Below are 15,421 nucleotides of genomic sequence, written 5' to 3'. Positions count from 1 at the left end.
CAGCCACAATTCTATGTTAGGATAACTAACCTGGATTAGAGGAGGGATGAAAGGAAAGTAGGGAATTTACTGCATAAACCATCTCAAGTATAAGTTCAACAAAGACTTGAGTTCAGTAGGTGGCAGTGGAAATGGTATGAGAAAGAAAAAAACAAAATAAGACACCGACGTGAGGCACTGGAAAAGTAGAGATGGAGATGAGAAAGAAATAAGAAAAGTTCCAAATGGCTAAAAAATTCCCCATTGAAGGATTAAATGATGATGGTACTTAGCTAAACTGCCAAAGTTAGGGGTGAGAATTAGTTTACAGGGACAATGATGCTGCATTTGGTCTAGGAATAGTGAGCTGGAGCAGGCAATGAATTCTTGGACAGTGACAGCAAGCAGGCAACTCCAAATGTGGTTATCTTATCTCTGGAGAAAACTTGAGCCTATGTAACAGATGAACCTGCAAAAACTCAGAGCTTAGAGAAAGAAGAAATACAGATACAATAAACTGACATTTAAATTCCAATGCAAAATGGGTTTAGCCAACGTTTGTAAAATTTTAAAAATTTAAATTTATTAGGATTTATTAGTAACACAATTACACAGAACAAAGTTCAGGAATTCATCAATGATGGTCACCAGTATGTGCTTCTTTGTGGCCTTTTAAACCATATTTCTCATGATTCAAATTTATTTAGTTGAATTTCATACACGGCTTCACAATGTGGATATTACAGTTCTTCCATCAGTAAAATTAAGGAAAACATTTTTTTTGTGTGAAAGGCACATGAAGAATCTAAACTAACACATTTAAGGAATTTTGATAACTTTAAATTTCTTTACATTACAAAGAAGAAAAAAAATTCATCAAATAAAACAGACATGAATGTAGTTTATGGTTACCCAAATACACACATATACACATACCTTGACAAATATGTATCAACAAAATGACAACACATAACTTAGGAAAACTACTTATCAATGGAGCTTACTGATTCATTTTTTCAAGATGAGTAAAAAAGGGAGGAGAGGTGGGGAATGCTGTTCATTTTGCTGAAACAAGGTCACAGAGACATCATGAATAACCAAAAGAAAAATGAGTCTATCGAAGTTCAATACCTAGCTGATAAGCAACACTTATTTGCACATACATATAATCACTGACTTTATTAAATACTATTACTCATTTTTCTAAGTGTAATTGTCCATTTCATTCTCAGAAATAATAGCATAATTTAAAAAAATAATATAAACTGAAAGATGTGGAGGAAATCTGAATATCCGTGGGAACAAAGTAATTTTAATATGGTGTGATAGTTAAATTTGAAACTAATTACATACATCAATTTAAAGCTTGCATTATATCAGCAATGGCATACTCAAAGATCAGCCTTATCTTCCAAACAAGAAACTATCATGTATACTAAGGTACAAGGGATTTCCCAAAGGAAATACACAAATGAATGTCTCAAAATTCATTATGCTAACATTTTTTTACCCACAAAAATGCTCTCAACAACCTCCTAAACTTAGTTATAAATAAAAATGTAGTTATTTAAAGTGTATAAAAATTAATATGGCATCACCTTTAAGGCAATGCATGAATACCATTCAAATATTAAAATTCGAAGTGAAAATAAACCAAAAGAATAAAAAGAAATTGTTTATAATAAATCTAAGATAGTATATCTAAAAAATCAGAAATTTTAGTTTTTCAAACCAAATCAATGTAGAATCAGAGCAGCATGCATTCTTGAAATAAAAATTTAAATGCATACAATGTTTAAATAATAGATCCAAAGGCAGGTATATTCATCCTCTTTAAGAATATTTCAATAAAACACATTAAATTTAAAGAACAAATGTTATTAAAATAGTCTGTGCAATATTTTTACAAATAACATTTTTATGAATACAAGTATACATAAAATCAAGATAAGGGCTGCAACTTTTCCTAATATTAATTACTCGACTTAGAAATTTACAGGACATGAATATAAATAAAGCTATTTAAAACTGGCAAACATGGTAATAGTCTGTCATTCAGTACAAGGTACTTAATATTTATGTTATTTCCAATGCCATCAAGCTAGAATTGTAAGTTGCCACTCTTAAAACCTAAAACTAATGTGGAAAACCAAAGTTATAAATACATGTATACATACATTTGCATATTTACACTTACGCAGAAATCATCAATATAGTAGAGCCCAGCTTTAACACTGTCCTTCAGTTTCAAACTGCAAGACCATCTTTTATGTTTAAGAAAGGTCCTTCTGTTACTTTCAGTTAACAAAGGAAAAAACAAAAAACAAAAAAAGAACAAAAAATTAAAAAACAAAAACAGAACAACTTTGGTCAAGTCCCAGATGCATTTGCCATACACTACATTCTGCGTTGCTGCAAGACTCTAGTCTAGAGAGATCCATATATAAGTACTCATTTGGTTTGAAAATGCATGTTACCATTAACTGTAAAACTCAGAAGAGACCACAATCTTTTAGATTATTTTTTATGATGACATCTGTTACGGCATCAAAAACAAACTGCACATTCTTAGTATCTGTGGCACATGTGAAGTGGGTGTATATTTCCTTTGTGTCCTTTCTTTTATTGAGATCTTCAAACTGACATTGAATATATGCAGCTGCCTCTTCGTATGTGTTTGATCCTGAAATGGGAAAAGGAAAGACACATATGCAAGACGTTAAAATAAGTACAATGCTAGGCAAAATGGACCTAAAATACCAGTTAGCGTTAGTTTCACACGTATAACATTCGTGGACTTCATAAATGCATTTTCCTTTTTAGAACAGCAGAAATGATTTCTTCAAAAAGAAAAATACCCCCATTAATTATACTAAATGGCTGTAATTTATCCCTAAGTTTAAAAATTAAAATAAAATAAAATAAAAGACTCTTCCTGGCATTCCAGAAATATTTGCCATGATCTTTGTTACTGTGCCAGATCTCCTTTTTTTCCTGTTATTTCCAATCCTGTACATCCCAACACTAAACTACTCCATGGCCTTTCCTATGTACACATTAATGAGCATTGCTCATTCATTCATCTTTATTCAGAAATTGTATAAGGACCTACAATGTGGTTTAGGGCTCTAAGGCAACAAAAAATAAATGATACACTCCTGCTTTAAGGATACTGACACTCTAAAAGTTTCTTTCTGACAGTATCCAAAGATAATCATACATATACTGTAATCTAGCAATTCAGTTCCTAGGTGTAGACTTGACAGAACCATATACAGATGTTCACCAGAAGACACAGAAAGAGTGTAATTAGCAGAACTAACTTCCACTTTAGGAAGCAACCTGGAAGCTCACCCACAGTAGCTGGCTAACAAACTCCAGTGCATTCATACAATGAGCTGCATACAGAAATGAGAAATGAGAATGAAAACACTACGGCTACCACACTACTCCAATGAATCTCATAAACACCACTGAACAAAAGATGCCAGACAAAAAAAGAACACATACTGTTTGACTTAAATGATGCTTGTAAAACAATCAAAATGAACTGGCGAGGACAAAAGTCAAGATAATGTTTACTCTGTGTGTGTGTGTGTGTGTGTGTGTGGTGGGTACAGTGGGTGGCTGATTCGTTAATACTGGGAAGAGGCATGATGGGGCTTCTAGGGTCCTGGAAATGTTCTATTTTTCACCGGAGTGGTGGAAAAGAGTATGTCCATCTTTAAAATTCAATGAGCTTTGCAATTATGCCAAGTGTGTGTGTTATGCATTATTACATAACCATATTTTATAATATATATTAATGCATATAATATCATGATATATACATACTACTTCATTTGAACAACAACAACAACAACAAAAAAGACTTAAATTCCTCTGTTACAGTAATAATCCAAAATTATTTGCCTGGCTCTCAAGGGCCTCTGCTAGCCAGCCTGCTCTGAAGTACCACCCTGAGATCATTCATCCGTATGTGAGGCTCTCTGTATGTCATGAGGCCCCTGTGTACGAACTGCCTGCCTCCTGTTGTTCTGCAGGGCTTCCCCTCTACTGCACATCAGCAGCGGATAGTGGTATCTCCACTGATAACTGCATATCTTCCTTCACATTTGTTAAAACGTGGTTCTTCATGAAACTTTTCTGTTAACTGGATCCAGATGGGTTCTCTAGCACTTAAACACTTTTTCTTTTCCTAAATACAATAGAAATACGCCCTGTTTTTCCTAAATACTGCTTTACAGATTCTCAAATTCTTTTCCAGCATTAGGTTTCCTAAACAAGAATATGCAATGCTGAAAAATAAATATCATATTCTATTTCCCCTAACCTCCTTTTATATGTTACTGTACAGCAAACATCCATAGGAATGTTGTGTTTGAAGTGCTATGAAAGCATTTATTGTGAAATTCATTATATTGGGTATTAGGGATAAAAGATAATAAAACCATAGGCAAGAAATGTGATATTTTTAAACATGTGATAGAATTGTCCTTAATAAAGTTAAGTATTGATGATAAGATTGTTCAAGAATGGAGAACTGTAAGACTTATGATAAAATCAAAAGGGAACGACAACAGATTCAAATTTTAAAAATAACCTGAGCTTGGGACCAGCAGTTAGCATAATGGCTATGTTGCTGAACTCCCATGTAGCCAACTGCAGGTCAAGTCCTCCGGCCTGGCTTAAACTCATGCCGGGCGCATGTCCGTGCATGCCCAAAATCCCAAGATGAGAACTGAGGAGAAGGGATTGCAGTGTGGCCATCCCCCCAAAAGGTGATTTCTCGCTTTCTATCTCTCTGTCTCTCTCCGTCTTTCTGGTGAGCGCATGCACCCTACAGCAAAAACATCTCCAAAATAAATAAATAAATAAGTAAATAAATAAATAACCTGAGCTTCTTTTGAGTTTCAGGGGCTAAAAAAAAAAAAAAAAAAAAAAAAAAAAAAAAAAAAACCCTTACATATATCCAACAGTTAGCAATGCAAGCCTGAGGTTCCAGAGAGAAATTACACTTGATGACATAATTTCACATAGGGAGAATAAAAATGACTATGAAAGTATAGATTACTTAAAAAAATTACAGGACTGAAGGTGGAGTCTGATGAAATGGTTATGCGCAGTAAGAGAAAAAGGAGGCAGTGAGAACAGAGAGAGGCAGGAGATAAACTGAGTCGTTTGGAGGCTACATATGGTTCTTCTCTGGGAAGCAATTGCCATAGAAATTGAGAGTTGAGGTTGAAGCAAAAAGCAACTGAATCAACATTTAGTGCATGTGCTGTGGATTTTAAATTACACATCTTTTTTTTTTTTTAAGAGATTTTTGCTATAGGGTGTGTGTACTTGCGGGACAGGCAGAAAGACAGACAGGAAGTGTGAAAACACCCTGCCAGGTTAGATGGCCATGCCACAATCCCTTCTCCTCCATTCTCCTCTTGGGATCTTGGGCAGGCATGCATGCACACACACATGCCCAGTGTGCCAGGTCTGGGACTCAAACTGTGGTCAACTTCGTGGGAGTTCAGCAATGTAACCATAACACCATCTGTTGGTCCAAACATTCTTTTTTTGCGGGGGGGTGAGGATTTTGCTATAGGGCGCGTGTGCTCTCCAGACACAGACAGACAGAAAGCGAGAAATCACCCCCCCAGGGGGATGGCCACACCACAATCCCTTCTCCTCCATTCTTCTCTCGGGATCTTGGGCATGTACACACACACACACACACACACACACACACACGCCCGCGTGAGTTTTAAGTCACCAGGTCCGACTCTAGAACCACGGTTGAGTACATGGGAGTCCAGTGACATAGCCATTACCCTAACTGCTGGTCCCAGTCTAAACATTCTTGAACACTGTACACCTGGCAAGGAAAGCACTAACAAGTACATTCGTGGTTGCTTTGAAATCCCTGTTAGGTACACCATATTTATAAATTCATCTGGAAGCTCTGGTGATATGAATTCATTCAAACCGGCTACCTCACCAAAGAAAATGACAAAAATAAACTGTAAGATTAAAGTAGGGAAAACCTGAGCCACCTTGATTCTGGATAATGTCAGAAATTGAACAAGTGATTTTATTCCTAAGAACCACTAAAACTGTTTTTGAATAAGGTGACTTAGGATACTATGACTTCCCCAAAAAGAGCAAAAGTTTTTAACAGAGAAACTCTACAAAATTATCTCAAATTTAAGTATAAATTTACAGTACAAAGGGAAGCTGAGCATGATGATATTCAGCAAAGAATTCTTCCCTTTTGGTCCATTGAGAAACTAGATGTGGCCTTGCAGTTAATGGCCAGAGTGAAGGAAGTGATTATGGACTTGGGTTTGTAATTAGACCCTGTGGCTTCCTTAGCCCCACTGTTCTCATCTGAATGAGTGAGGACATTGGAGCACTGTCATTTCAGATTATCTTTACAACTCCTGCAAGCTGGCAGTAAATGCTCAGCATACAATTTACTCAGGGCAAGACTGACTAAAATTTTGTTTACAATGAATTAAGGTCTCAAAACTTTCTTTAGAAAACAAAACAAAACAAAACAGGAAGGACAGGATGAGGGTAAGTAACTATATTAACTATTCTTCAGAATTTTAGGATTTAGAGATCACGGGCCAGCAGGTAGCGTAGTTCCTAAGACACTAGACTCCATGGTCAACTGTGGTTCAAGTTCTGGATCTGAAAGCTTGAAAATTGTGCCAGACATGTGTGCCCAAAATCCCAGGAGGAGAATGAATAAGGGATTATGGCATGGCCATCCCCTTGGGTGGTGATTTCTCACTTTTTCTCTCATTGTCTGTTTCTCTCTTTCCTGTAACACACATGTCCTATGGCAAAAACCTAAAAATAAATAAATAAATAATATTTTAAAAAGATTTAGAGATCATATAAACTAGTGGTATTTAAATTCTTTTTTTTTTTTAAAGGCACAGAATTCTCTCCAGTAAAATAAAATCTTACCCAGAAGTCCAATATATAACACAGACAAAAGCTGAATTACTCTGCTTTAATGAGAGCAGAGTTGCCAGGTGAGGGGCAGGTAAGTATTTCTGTCCCCTGTACCCACTTTCAATAGCTGCCTAAGAAGTGCTCCATGGAACTCAAGTACATCTAGGGTTTTAGCTCAACTCCTTACATTAAACAGATGGAATACTCAGACTAGGTAAATTAACTGTCTTGTTCAAGATCAAAGAGCTAATTATGAGTAAGTCATGACTATTTTTCAGGTCTACTTTTCTCACTCCAGGGCATTTTCTATAGTAGGAAAATTGAAGTACCATTAATAATCTCATTGACAAACCTTGGACTTTTTGTGTAACTTCCTCTTACTCTCCAAAGGAGTCAGCTGCCTCACGGGTTCCTTCTTCACTGTTCCCTTTACAATGCTACTCATGATCCTTACGGTATATGTTGCTCTGCTACTCTGTGTTGTCTGTTTATTAGTATATCAGTCTCTGAGATTAGACAGTGAGCAGGGACAGGTCTTAATTACTATGTGTCTCAAAATATCTGATAAGGAATCTGAATGAACAAACCAACTGATGTGCAGGCATCACTGAAGATACCTCCCAGCTTTTCCACATAATGAATGTTATTTTTAACCATTTTATTCACATTTTAAAGAATGAACTGTGCACAAATGAAGTTTGATAACATCTTTCAAAGATACAGTTCAAACAGCTTTAATCTGAAAATCCAAAATCCAAAAAGCTTCAAAATCTGAAACTTTCTGAGCCCTGATAGGACACCACAAGTGGAAAATTCCACATCTTAGCTCACGTAATGGGTCACAGTGAAAATGCTGCAATACGAAAATATTATATAAATTACCTTCAGGCTAGGTATAGAAGACGTATATGAAACAAATGAATTCCACATTTAGACTTGGGTCCCATCCCTAAGAAATCTCATTACATATCTGAAAATATTCCAAAATCCCAAACACTAATATCTCCAAGCATTTCAGAAAAGGAATACTCAAACCTATGTAATGTAAGCCAAAAATTTAAATTAACAACTGCAATCTTGATTTAGGAAGATTTTCACTTAGAAATATGTGACTGAAGTTATTTATAGAAAGTAAAATACCTGCATATTCTGGATAGCATATAGTGAGAGGGCTCTTTTTGATTTTTTCTTCAAAGAGATCCTTCTTGTTTAGAAAAAGTATGATAGATGTATCTGTAAACCATTTGTTGTTACATATGCTGTCGAACAACTTCATGCTTTCATGCATTCGATTCTGTAATAGAAAGGATTAACACCCATCTGTCACTCATAGCAAGGATTTAGGGAATATTTTTAAAATAAGAAGTGGTACAAGAAAACAGATTTTGGTCGATTATAAAATAGATATCATACCATAAAAGTACATTTCTGCCTATGTTAGGAAAGACGAGTGTCTAATCATCACTCATCAATTCTGTATTCAACCATTACCTGATATGTCCTGCACTGTGTCTGGGAAAACCCTGTGGTGGGAGATTACAATATAGGGGTGCCAGTGTGAGCATCTGAAAAGAAACGCCATTGATACAGAGTTTATTTCAGTTTCCATTAAAAGATAGTAGGCGCTTTTAAAGGTTAATAAATTGAACTGAATAAGCTGAAACCCAACTAAGCCAAATGCTGTAAGTATTAGGGAAGCAGTCTCCTTTCCTTCCAGCATCTGTGTTCCAAAAGGTGCTGATATATTTTATGGTGTTGAAATGAGAGAAAGGAATAGCTGAGTGCTACATTGCACCTACTGTACTGCAACTGCATAGCCTTGACTCTGAAAATATAAAACTGGTATTTATTCATCATCTTCCCCCCCCCACTTCATACTAAATTTAAAACGACAGAGATTTAAATTTATGTTTAAAAATATTTCCCCCAAATTAGTGGGACAATGAAACACATCTGAAAACTACATGGTAGTAGCAGAATATAACATATATCAATACTACTCTGCTGGCAGAAGTACTAAGCGAAGAAAAGCAAGCCTTGCACTACTGTAGAGCTAATTTTATTTTCATTTGGTGGTTTGACAGTGGACACAGGAAGTTCATGGTGAAGCACACAGGACTGAGGTGAGACTGAGTCGCCTCCATTTCCTTTTCTTCAAGACCCATGTGTACTCCTTGAGTAAACTTCCTTTCATCACACAAACAGAAAAGTTAGAGAAGCAGCCTAAACTTTCAAATAATTTGGGCATTAGCAAGAGTTTCTCAAGAAAAGTTTTCTGAATACACTTCTTGCCAACACCTCCAAGCTTTTGGCATTTCACATTCAACCCTGAGCAGTGGTACTCTACTTGCCATTTCTTCGTCTTCGGCTAGAACCAGGTCATAGTCACTCAGTGCCACACAGAAGATGATGGCAGTCACTCCTTCAAAGCAATGGATCCACTTCTTTCGCTCGGATCTCTGACCTCCCACGTCAAACATTCTGAGAGAGGACAAATCATGAGTTGACATCACATTAAATGTTCAAAGGCTCTGTGAGGAGTCTGGGATGCCAACAAAAATGCTTCAAATAGCCAAGGAAATGTGGGATTGAAAGAAAGAAGAAAACAATGCCATAAATTGTTTTTCTCAAAGGGGAAAAAAAGTCTGCTGTTTTCTTAAATATTTGATTGAATGGAGGATATCTCTAAAACAAAAGCAAAGATGAAAATAACCTCAAAAAACAAGACATTCATTAACATAGGAGAACACTTAGAACTTTAAAGGAATACAAATGAATGGACCATCCCTGTGTATCAACACTGAGAAGTCACACGCAGCAACTGGGGAATGCAGAGATCAAACAGTAGATATTCAATTTGCCACAGTCACAGGACATCAGAGGCAGCAGACACAGCCTTCTTCTCTCTTCCTACCACAGAATGTTGTGTTCTCTCAGAGTTGATAAGTAGGATTTTCACGTAAAGTAGAAACCATTCCAGTAACTACTGGGCCTCTGGAAAATTCATGATGCATTTTTTTTTTTAATAGAAAAAAATGTCACGACTTTCCCAGTGACCCAATACAACAACAAAAGCAGTGCAAGCAAATCTAATTCCAATAGGGACTACCCATTAGCCAACAGGATTGCCTAAATTAAAAGGTAAAACTATAGTACAGTAAAAAATGAAGGGATTAACATATGAAATAAATGAGTGGCTATACTGAATAGCCTTGAAATTTAGAGTGAAAGTAATGATTTTTATACAGTATGCTAGTGGACCATTATAGGTTAGTAAATGTGGTAATAACACAATCAAAACAATAAAAAGATAATGGTCTTCTTCATTTTTGCAAGAGTTTATAAAGTTAAGCAAAAGTTGAAATTTGCATAGACTACATTATGCAACCCAGAAACAACCACTTATATAATGGAAACACTATGCAAACTGGTACATTTTTAAAGGCTCCATTTATCTGGATGGTGCACTAATTAAAATAGTCCCTATTTAATTCCCAGGCAAGATAGAATTTTCCCTATAGAGCACTACTGGCCTATAAACCAAATCTGCGTACATCAACTAGTACTGTTACTTCTACCATCATTTAAGCAGCTTCATTCTTTTGGTTTAGCAGTAAATTGTTCATTAAATTTAAGTATGCTATATAACAAAATGACTCCACCATACAGTAAATCAAAACGGTTAAGATACAAAAAGGACAACTGGTAATAAAGATCAAATAAGAATAAAAGAAAAGAAATGTAAATGATTGCAACTGGCTAACTACTTGTTAAACTGCTTAGGAACACGCTATGGTACCCCCAAAAGTTCATGTGCTGGAGTCTTAACTGCCACTGTGACAGTTTAAGAGGGTGGAAACCTAAACCAACTATGGCATTGAGAAGTGGGTGGGGTTTTTTAGGAAATGTTCAGGATAGAGAAGATATTCAGGGTAGGGTGCACGTAACTGAATCCTGTTGGCTTTATAAAAAAAAGGAAAAAAGACCAGAGCTGACACAGACATGCTTGGTCTTGCACTCTTGCCGGGTGAGGCCCTGTGTTGCCTCAGGTCTCTGCAGAGAGCACCCACCAACAAGACCCTCATGGGATACGGTCCCTTCATCTTGGATCTTCAAAACTGTGAGCTAAATAAACCTCTGCTCTTTATAAATCACCCAGACTCATGCATTTCTGCTAAAGTAATACCACAACTAAAGCAGAATATGATCTGAAAATAACTTTACCAAAAAGATAATTTATCTTAGAAAACTTCTCTGAAAGAATATCACATATCTCTTACCCATCTAAAGTAAAATCCCCTTCCATATTCTCTGTGAGAGATGGTTTTGTGTCAACTGGGCTAAACTCTCCTCCTGAAATACTTAATTAAACCCTTCCATAGGTGCTGCTGTAAAGGTATTTTATAGATGTGGCTAACATCTATTGTAATCAATTAACTTTAAGGAATGGAGACTGTCCACAATAATGTGGACAGAGCTCATTCAGTCAGTAGAAAGGCCTGAAAAGTTGTTTCCCAAAAGAAAAGGAAATTCTTCCTCAGGACTACAACAGCTCATGTTCAAACCTGCTGGCCTGCCCTACAAACTTCAAATTTGTCAGCCTGTACAATCACATAAGCTGATTCTTGAAATAAACACAATCTCGTGCTTCTATTTCTCTGGAGAACACTGACTGGAAAAAAAAAAAAAAACAGTACCAAGACTGGGATCCTACTTCAACAAATATCTAAAAATGTGGAAGTAGATGTAGAATTGGGTAATGAGAAGACTCTTGAAGCACTTTAGAGAAAAAAAGTCTAGATCTCTTTGAAGGGGGTTGATAAAAATATATACACTTAAGGTGATTCTCTAAGAGACAATATGGAAGTGAAAAAATAGCAGGAAAGCTTCTATAATCTTAGTGAATGCATATATCATCATCAGTGCAATATTAGCAGTTATGGGAATGTTAAAGGCACTTTGAGATCTCAGGAAGAAATGAAAAATAAGTTATTAGATACTGCGGAAAAAGCTCTCCTTGTTATAAAATGGCCAATAGTTGGCGCAACTGTGTTCTAGTGCTGGGGATGCTGGGAAGACTTGTAAGTATTGAACTTGAATATACAGCTGAGAATCTCTGCAAGCCAAGTGTGGAAGGCTGCAACTTCATTTCTCCTTGCTGCTTACAGTGAAAGAAGAATGGAAAGAGATCAACTGAGGAATTAACCAACAGGCAAAAAGGAACCAGACATACATAGGGAAGAAGGACGTTTGATGAGAAGGAGACATTGGAGTGATAACCACAGTCAAAGAACCCCATGAAGGGCCAGCAACCACCACAAGCTAAGAAGCAGCAAGAAAGGATTCTTCCTTAGAGCCTCCGGAGTGAGCATTGTCTTGGTGCCATATTGATTCCCATCTTCTAGTCTGCAGAACTGTGAGGGGATCAATTTCTACTGGTTTATGCCCACAGTTTGTGGTAATTTGTTATAGTCAGCCCTAGGAAATGAATACAAACTCTTGTCATGCTTCTTTATTGTGTGTGTGTGTGTGTGTGTGTGTGTGTGTGTGTGTGTTTTGCTATATATTCTATTTTTCTCTACGGCACTTATCACCCCCTAAATATTAAATATTTGCTTATGTCCTCTCCTCTCCCACATTTCAATGCTACTCCAGGGAAGTAAGGCAAACACTTTGTCTCTTTTTGTTCATTTTATATCCCAACATAGGACATCCAGCAAGTACTTAATATACATGTTTAGTGAATAAATGAATAAACTGTGCCTACAGAAATGTTTGAAACACTTTCAAGGAATAAAAGACTAGTAATTCTGTTATGTTCAAGATTTAGAACTACCAATTATGTTGTTAGGAAATATTAAATGTAAACAAGCTTTAATTTGATAATCAAATAATTTCACTACAAAATAAATCTCTTCCATTTATTTTATGAACTATAAGTGAATGAGGCCCATTCATATATGTTCACAAGCAAAATAACTTTTAGTCTAAGCTAGTGGTTCTCAAACTTGGCTGTGGATCAGAATCACCAGCTGAGCCTAATTGATGTTACTGGTCTGGGGAGCACACTTTGAGAATCAATTAATCCATAAACCAAGGAGCAAAAATGACAGAGAACTGGTATTATGAATGCTCAGACTGTGCTTCATAGTTTACTAGCATTTAGCCAGAGTCAGATGAAGATGATGACTAGATAAAACACAAGGGTTTTTTTTGTTTTTTTTTGTTTTTTTTTTTTGGTTTTCATTTTAACAGAGAAGGATAAAAAAAAGTGCTGAGCACTATTCATTTTTCCACACATATGAGATATCTTTACTATTTTATATACTGTTCTTTAAATTCTGAACATCAACTAGAGAAAAAAAGAACAGAAAAGAACAAAAGATATGGTATATTCTTTTTCACATGAAAAGACGAGACTTATGACTAGTATTAAATAGGGAATAAAATTTAGTTTTCTTTTTTCCCCCCTTTGGAGGGTGCGGTAAAAGCAGATGCTGGACATTCCTGAGATGTACTGACTCATCCTTAGACTGTCATCTAATACGACTGTGACCCAGACTGACCAGTACAAAGCTAGTTGGCCATATATGGGTATCACTCATAAATAAGACATTGTATTCTAAAACCTACTACATATTTTTACCACTTTAAAAAAGGACTAAAAATTAGTCTTATATTATATTTTAGAACAGAATGAATGCTTTCACTCTACGTCTGGCAAAAAAAGAAAAAAAATTAAGAGTGAAATAAACCATTAATTCTTGAATTAAAGCAACATCATCTACTTAGACACTGGCCCTAAACGCCTCATCACAGATGTGATAATAGGATTCCTTAATAATGTCCTGTGGCCTCATTTTGAATTTGTAAATACCATTCACACACAAAAAAAGTGAAACTCATATTTTACTCAGCAGTTAGAACCAGACAAAGAATTTTACATGAAACACACTGAACTACCAAGTGATGACCATACTGGAGAGTTCCCAGAATTATTTCTAAATGCATTTCTGCCTTTCTTCGTTTAAGGTCCACGGTCCATGTAACATATAAAAAGCAAAGTTAGAATCATATCTTAGCAATGACAGTAATTTAACAGAAGTAAAATCCAAAATAAGACAAAGTTTATCTGAAGTTCCTAAAAACACCTGTGTTTATCATTACGTTGGTAAATAAAACAGTGACTAAAATATCCTCTGCAATTGTACCTTATCCTAACAAGGAGCCTAAAAGACTAAGATAAACGGACATCCCAGAGTGATCACGGCAAGAGCCAATTTTACTGAACTCTTGCCTCATGCTAAAATGACAACTTTGGAAGTGAAAAGTATGGTCTGGAAGGAAATGTTTAAAAGTGCCTGTAAAAAACAGCAACAAAACAAGAGAGCGCCTGTAACCATCATTAAAAGTGAATTTTATGTCGTCAGATTGTATTAAGTTCCAAATAAATGCTATGACTTTGCCGCAGTCATTTCTCATCATTTATGGAATTCTTGTTTTACAACGTTTTGTTAATAAGCAGATAACTCATTTTACTTTAAGTCTCTGACAAAGGACAAGACTAAAATAGTCGCTCTGTTAAGAATCTTAACCAAGTTTAAGCATCTACTTAATACAGAAACCTAACTCTACAATCCTTACTTGCCTAATCTAACTTCATGCGTTTTCTTCACAGACTATCCTGCTTAGAAATATGCCACTACCCGAATATAACAACATAATTTTTTTTTAGGACATGGTATTTAAAATGAGGTAAATAAACAAACAAAAAACATTAGAATTTAAGGTGCACTAGATTAAAGGAAAACCAAAATAGTAAAACCTCATTCTAACAGTACACTTCTTTATAATAAGTATCACCTCACGATTTTAAAATAAATGTGTCAATGGCCCCCAGATCAATCACACCAAGCTATCAGAAATGAGAATACTCAGCTTGGCTTTTTAATATTCTTAAAGTAGTACTAAGAACACTATAAGGAGGTAAATGATTTCAGTAAGAAATAATGCCAGCAGCAAAAAAGGTCCACTGAGGGCTTCAAAAAGATTGAACACAGAAAAAATATTAAAAGCATATGTAAAACCATACAACATATTAAAGCACAAAGTTAATACTGCAAGGTTTATGAATTATGATTGGTATCTTTGTTTAATAAAAGCAGGACAAGGTCAGTTCTGTAGCATAGCAGTTACGTGCCATGCAGGGGAAGCCAGGTTCCAGGTGACTAACCAAGGTTCAAGTTCTGGCCTTGGTGACTTACAATCTAGGCATGGGTTGCATGCCCAGGATCCTGGTGAGATAGAGTAGGAGGAAAAATGGCTGTGGTATGACCAGGTCCCTCTGGAGAGGGGGTGTGCTGTCTCTCCTCTTCTCTCTTTTATGAGTGCACATACCTTCTCTGGCATTAAAACAAACAAACAAACAAACAGAACAATGTACATTGCAGGATGACAGTAGCCATGGAAAACTGAAATGAAATCT

At 35.9% G+C, this 15,421-nt stretch overlaps 1 protein-coding gene across 1 annotated transcript in view; it reads right to left on the bottom strand.

Annotated features, from left to right (window-relative positions):
- Window positions 1-2,244: 2,244 nt before the first annotated feature.
- The window catches only part of GNAI1 (G protein subunit alpha i1), a 99,630-nt gene continuing 86,453 nt past the window's right edge, over window positions 2,245-15,421 (bottom strand). Inside the window, exons 6-8 of the mRNA XM_006154348.1 lie at window positions 9,288-9,417; window positions 8,077-8,230; window positions 2,245-2,662 (exon numbers count right to left, since the gene is read on the bottom strand). Coding sequence (XP_006154410.1) covers window positions 2,472-2,662; window positions 8,077-8,230; window positions 9,288-9,417 — 475 coding nt within the window. The 3' untranslated portion in view covers window positions 2,245-2,471. The remainder of the gene's footprint in view (window positions 2,663-8,076; window positions 8,231-9,287; window positions 9,418-15,421) is intronic.

This window comes from Tupaia chinensis, unplaced genomic scaffold, assembly GCF_000334495.1.
Source record: "Tupaia chinensis unplaced genomic scaffold, TupChi_1.0 Scaffold000406_1, whole genome shotgun sequence".
In the NCBI taxonomy this organism is placed as follows: domain Eukaryota; kingdom Metazoa; phylum Chordata; class Mammalia; order Scandentia; family Tupaiidae; genus Tupaia; species Tupaia belangeri.
The sequence above is the reverse complement of the archived record's forward strand: the minus strand, read 5'-3'. Positions and strand labels throughout refer to the sequence as shown.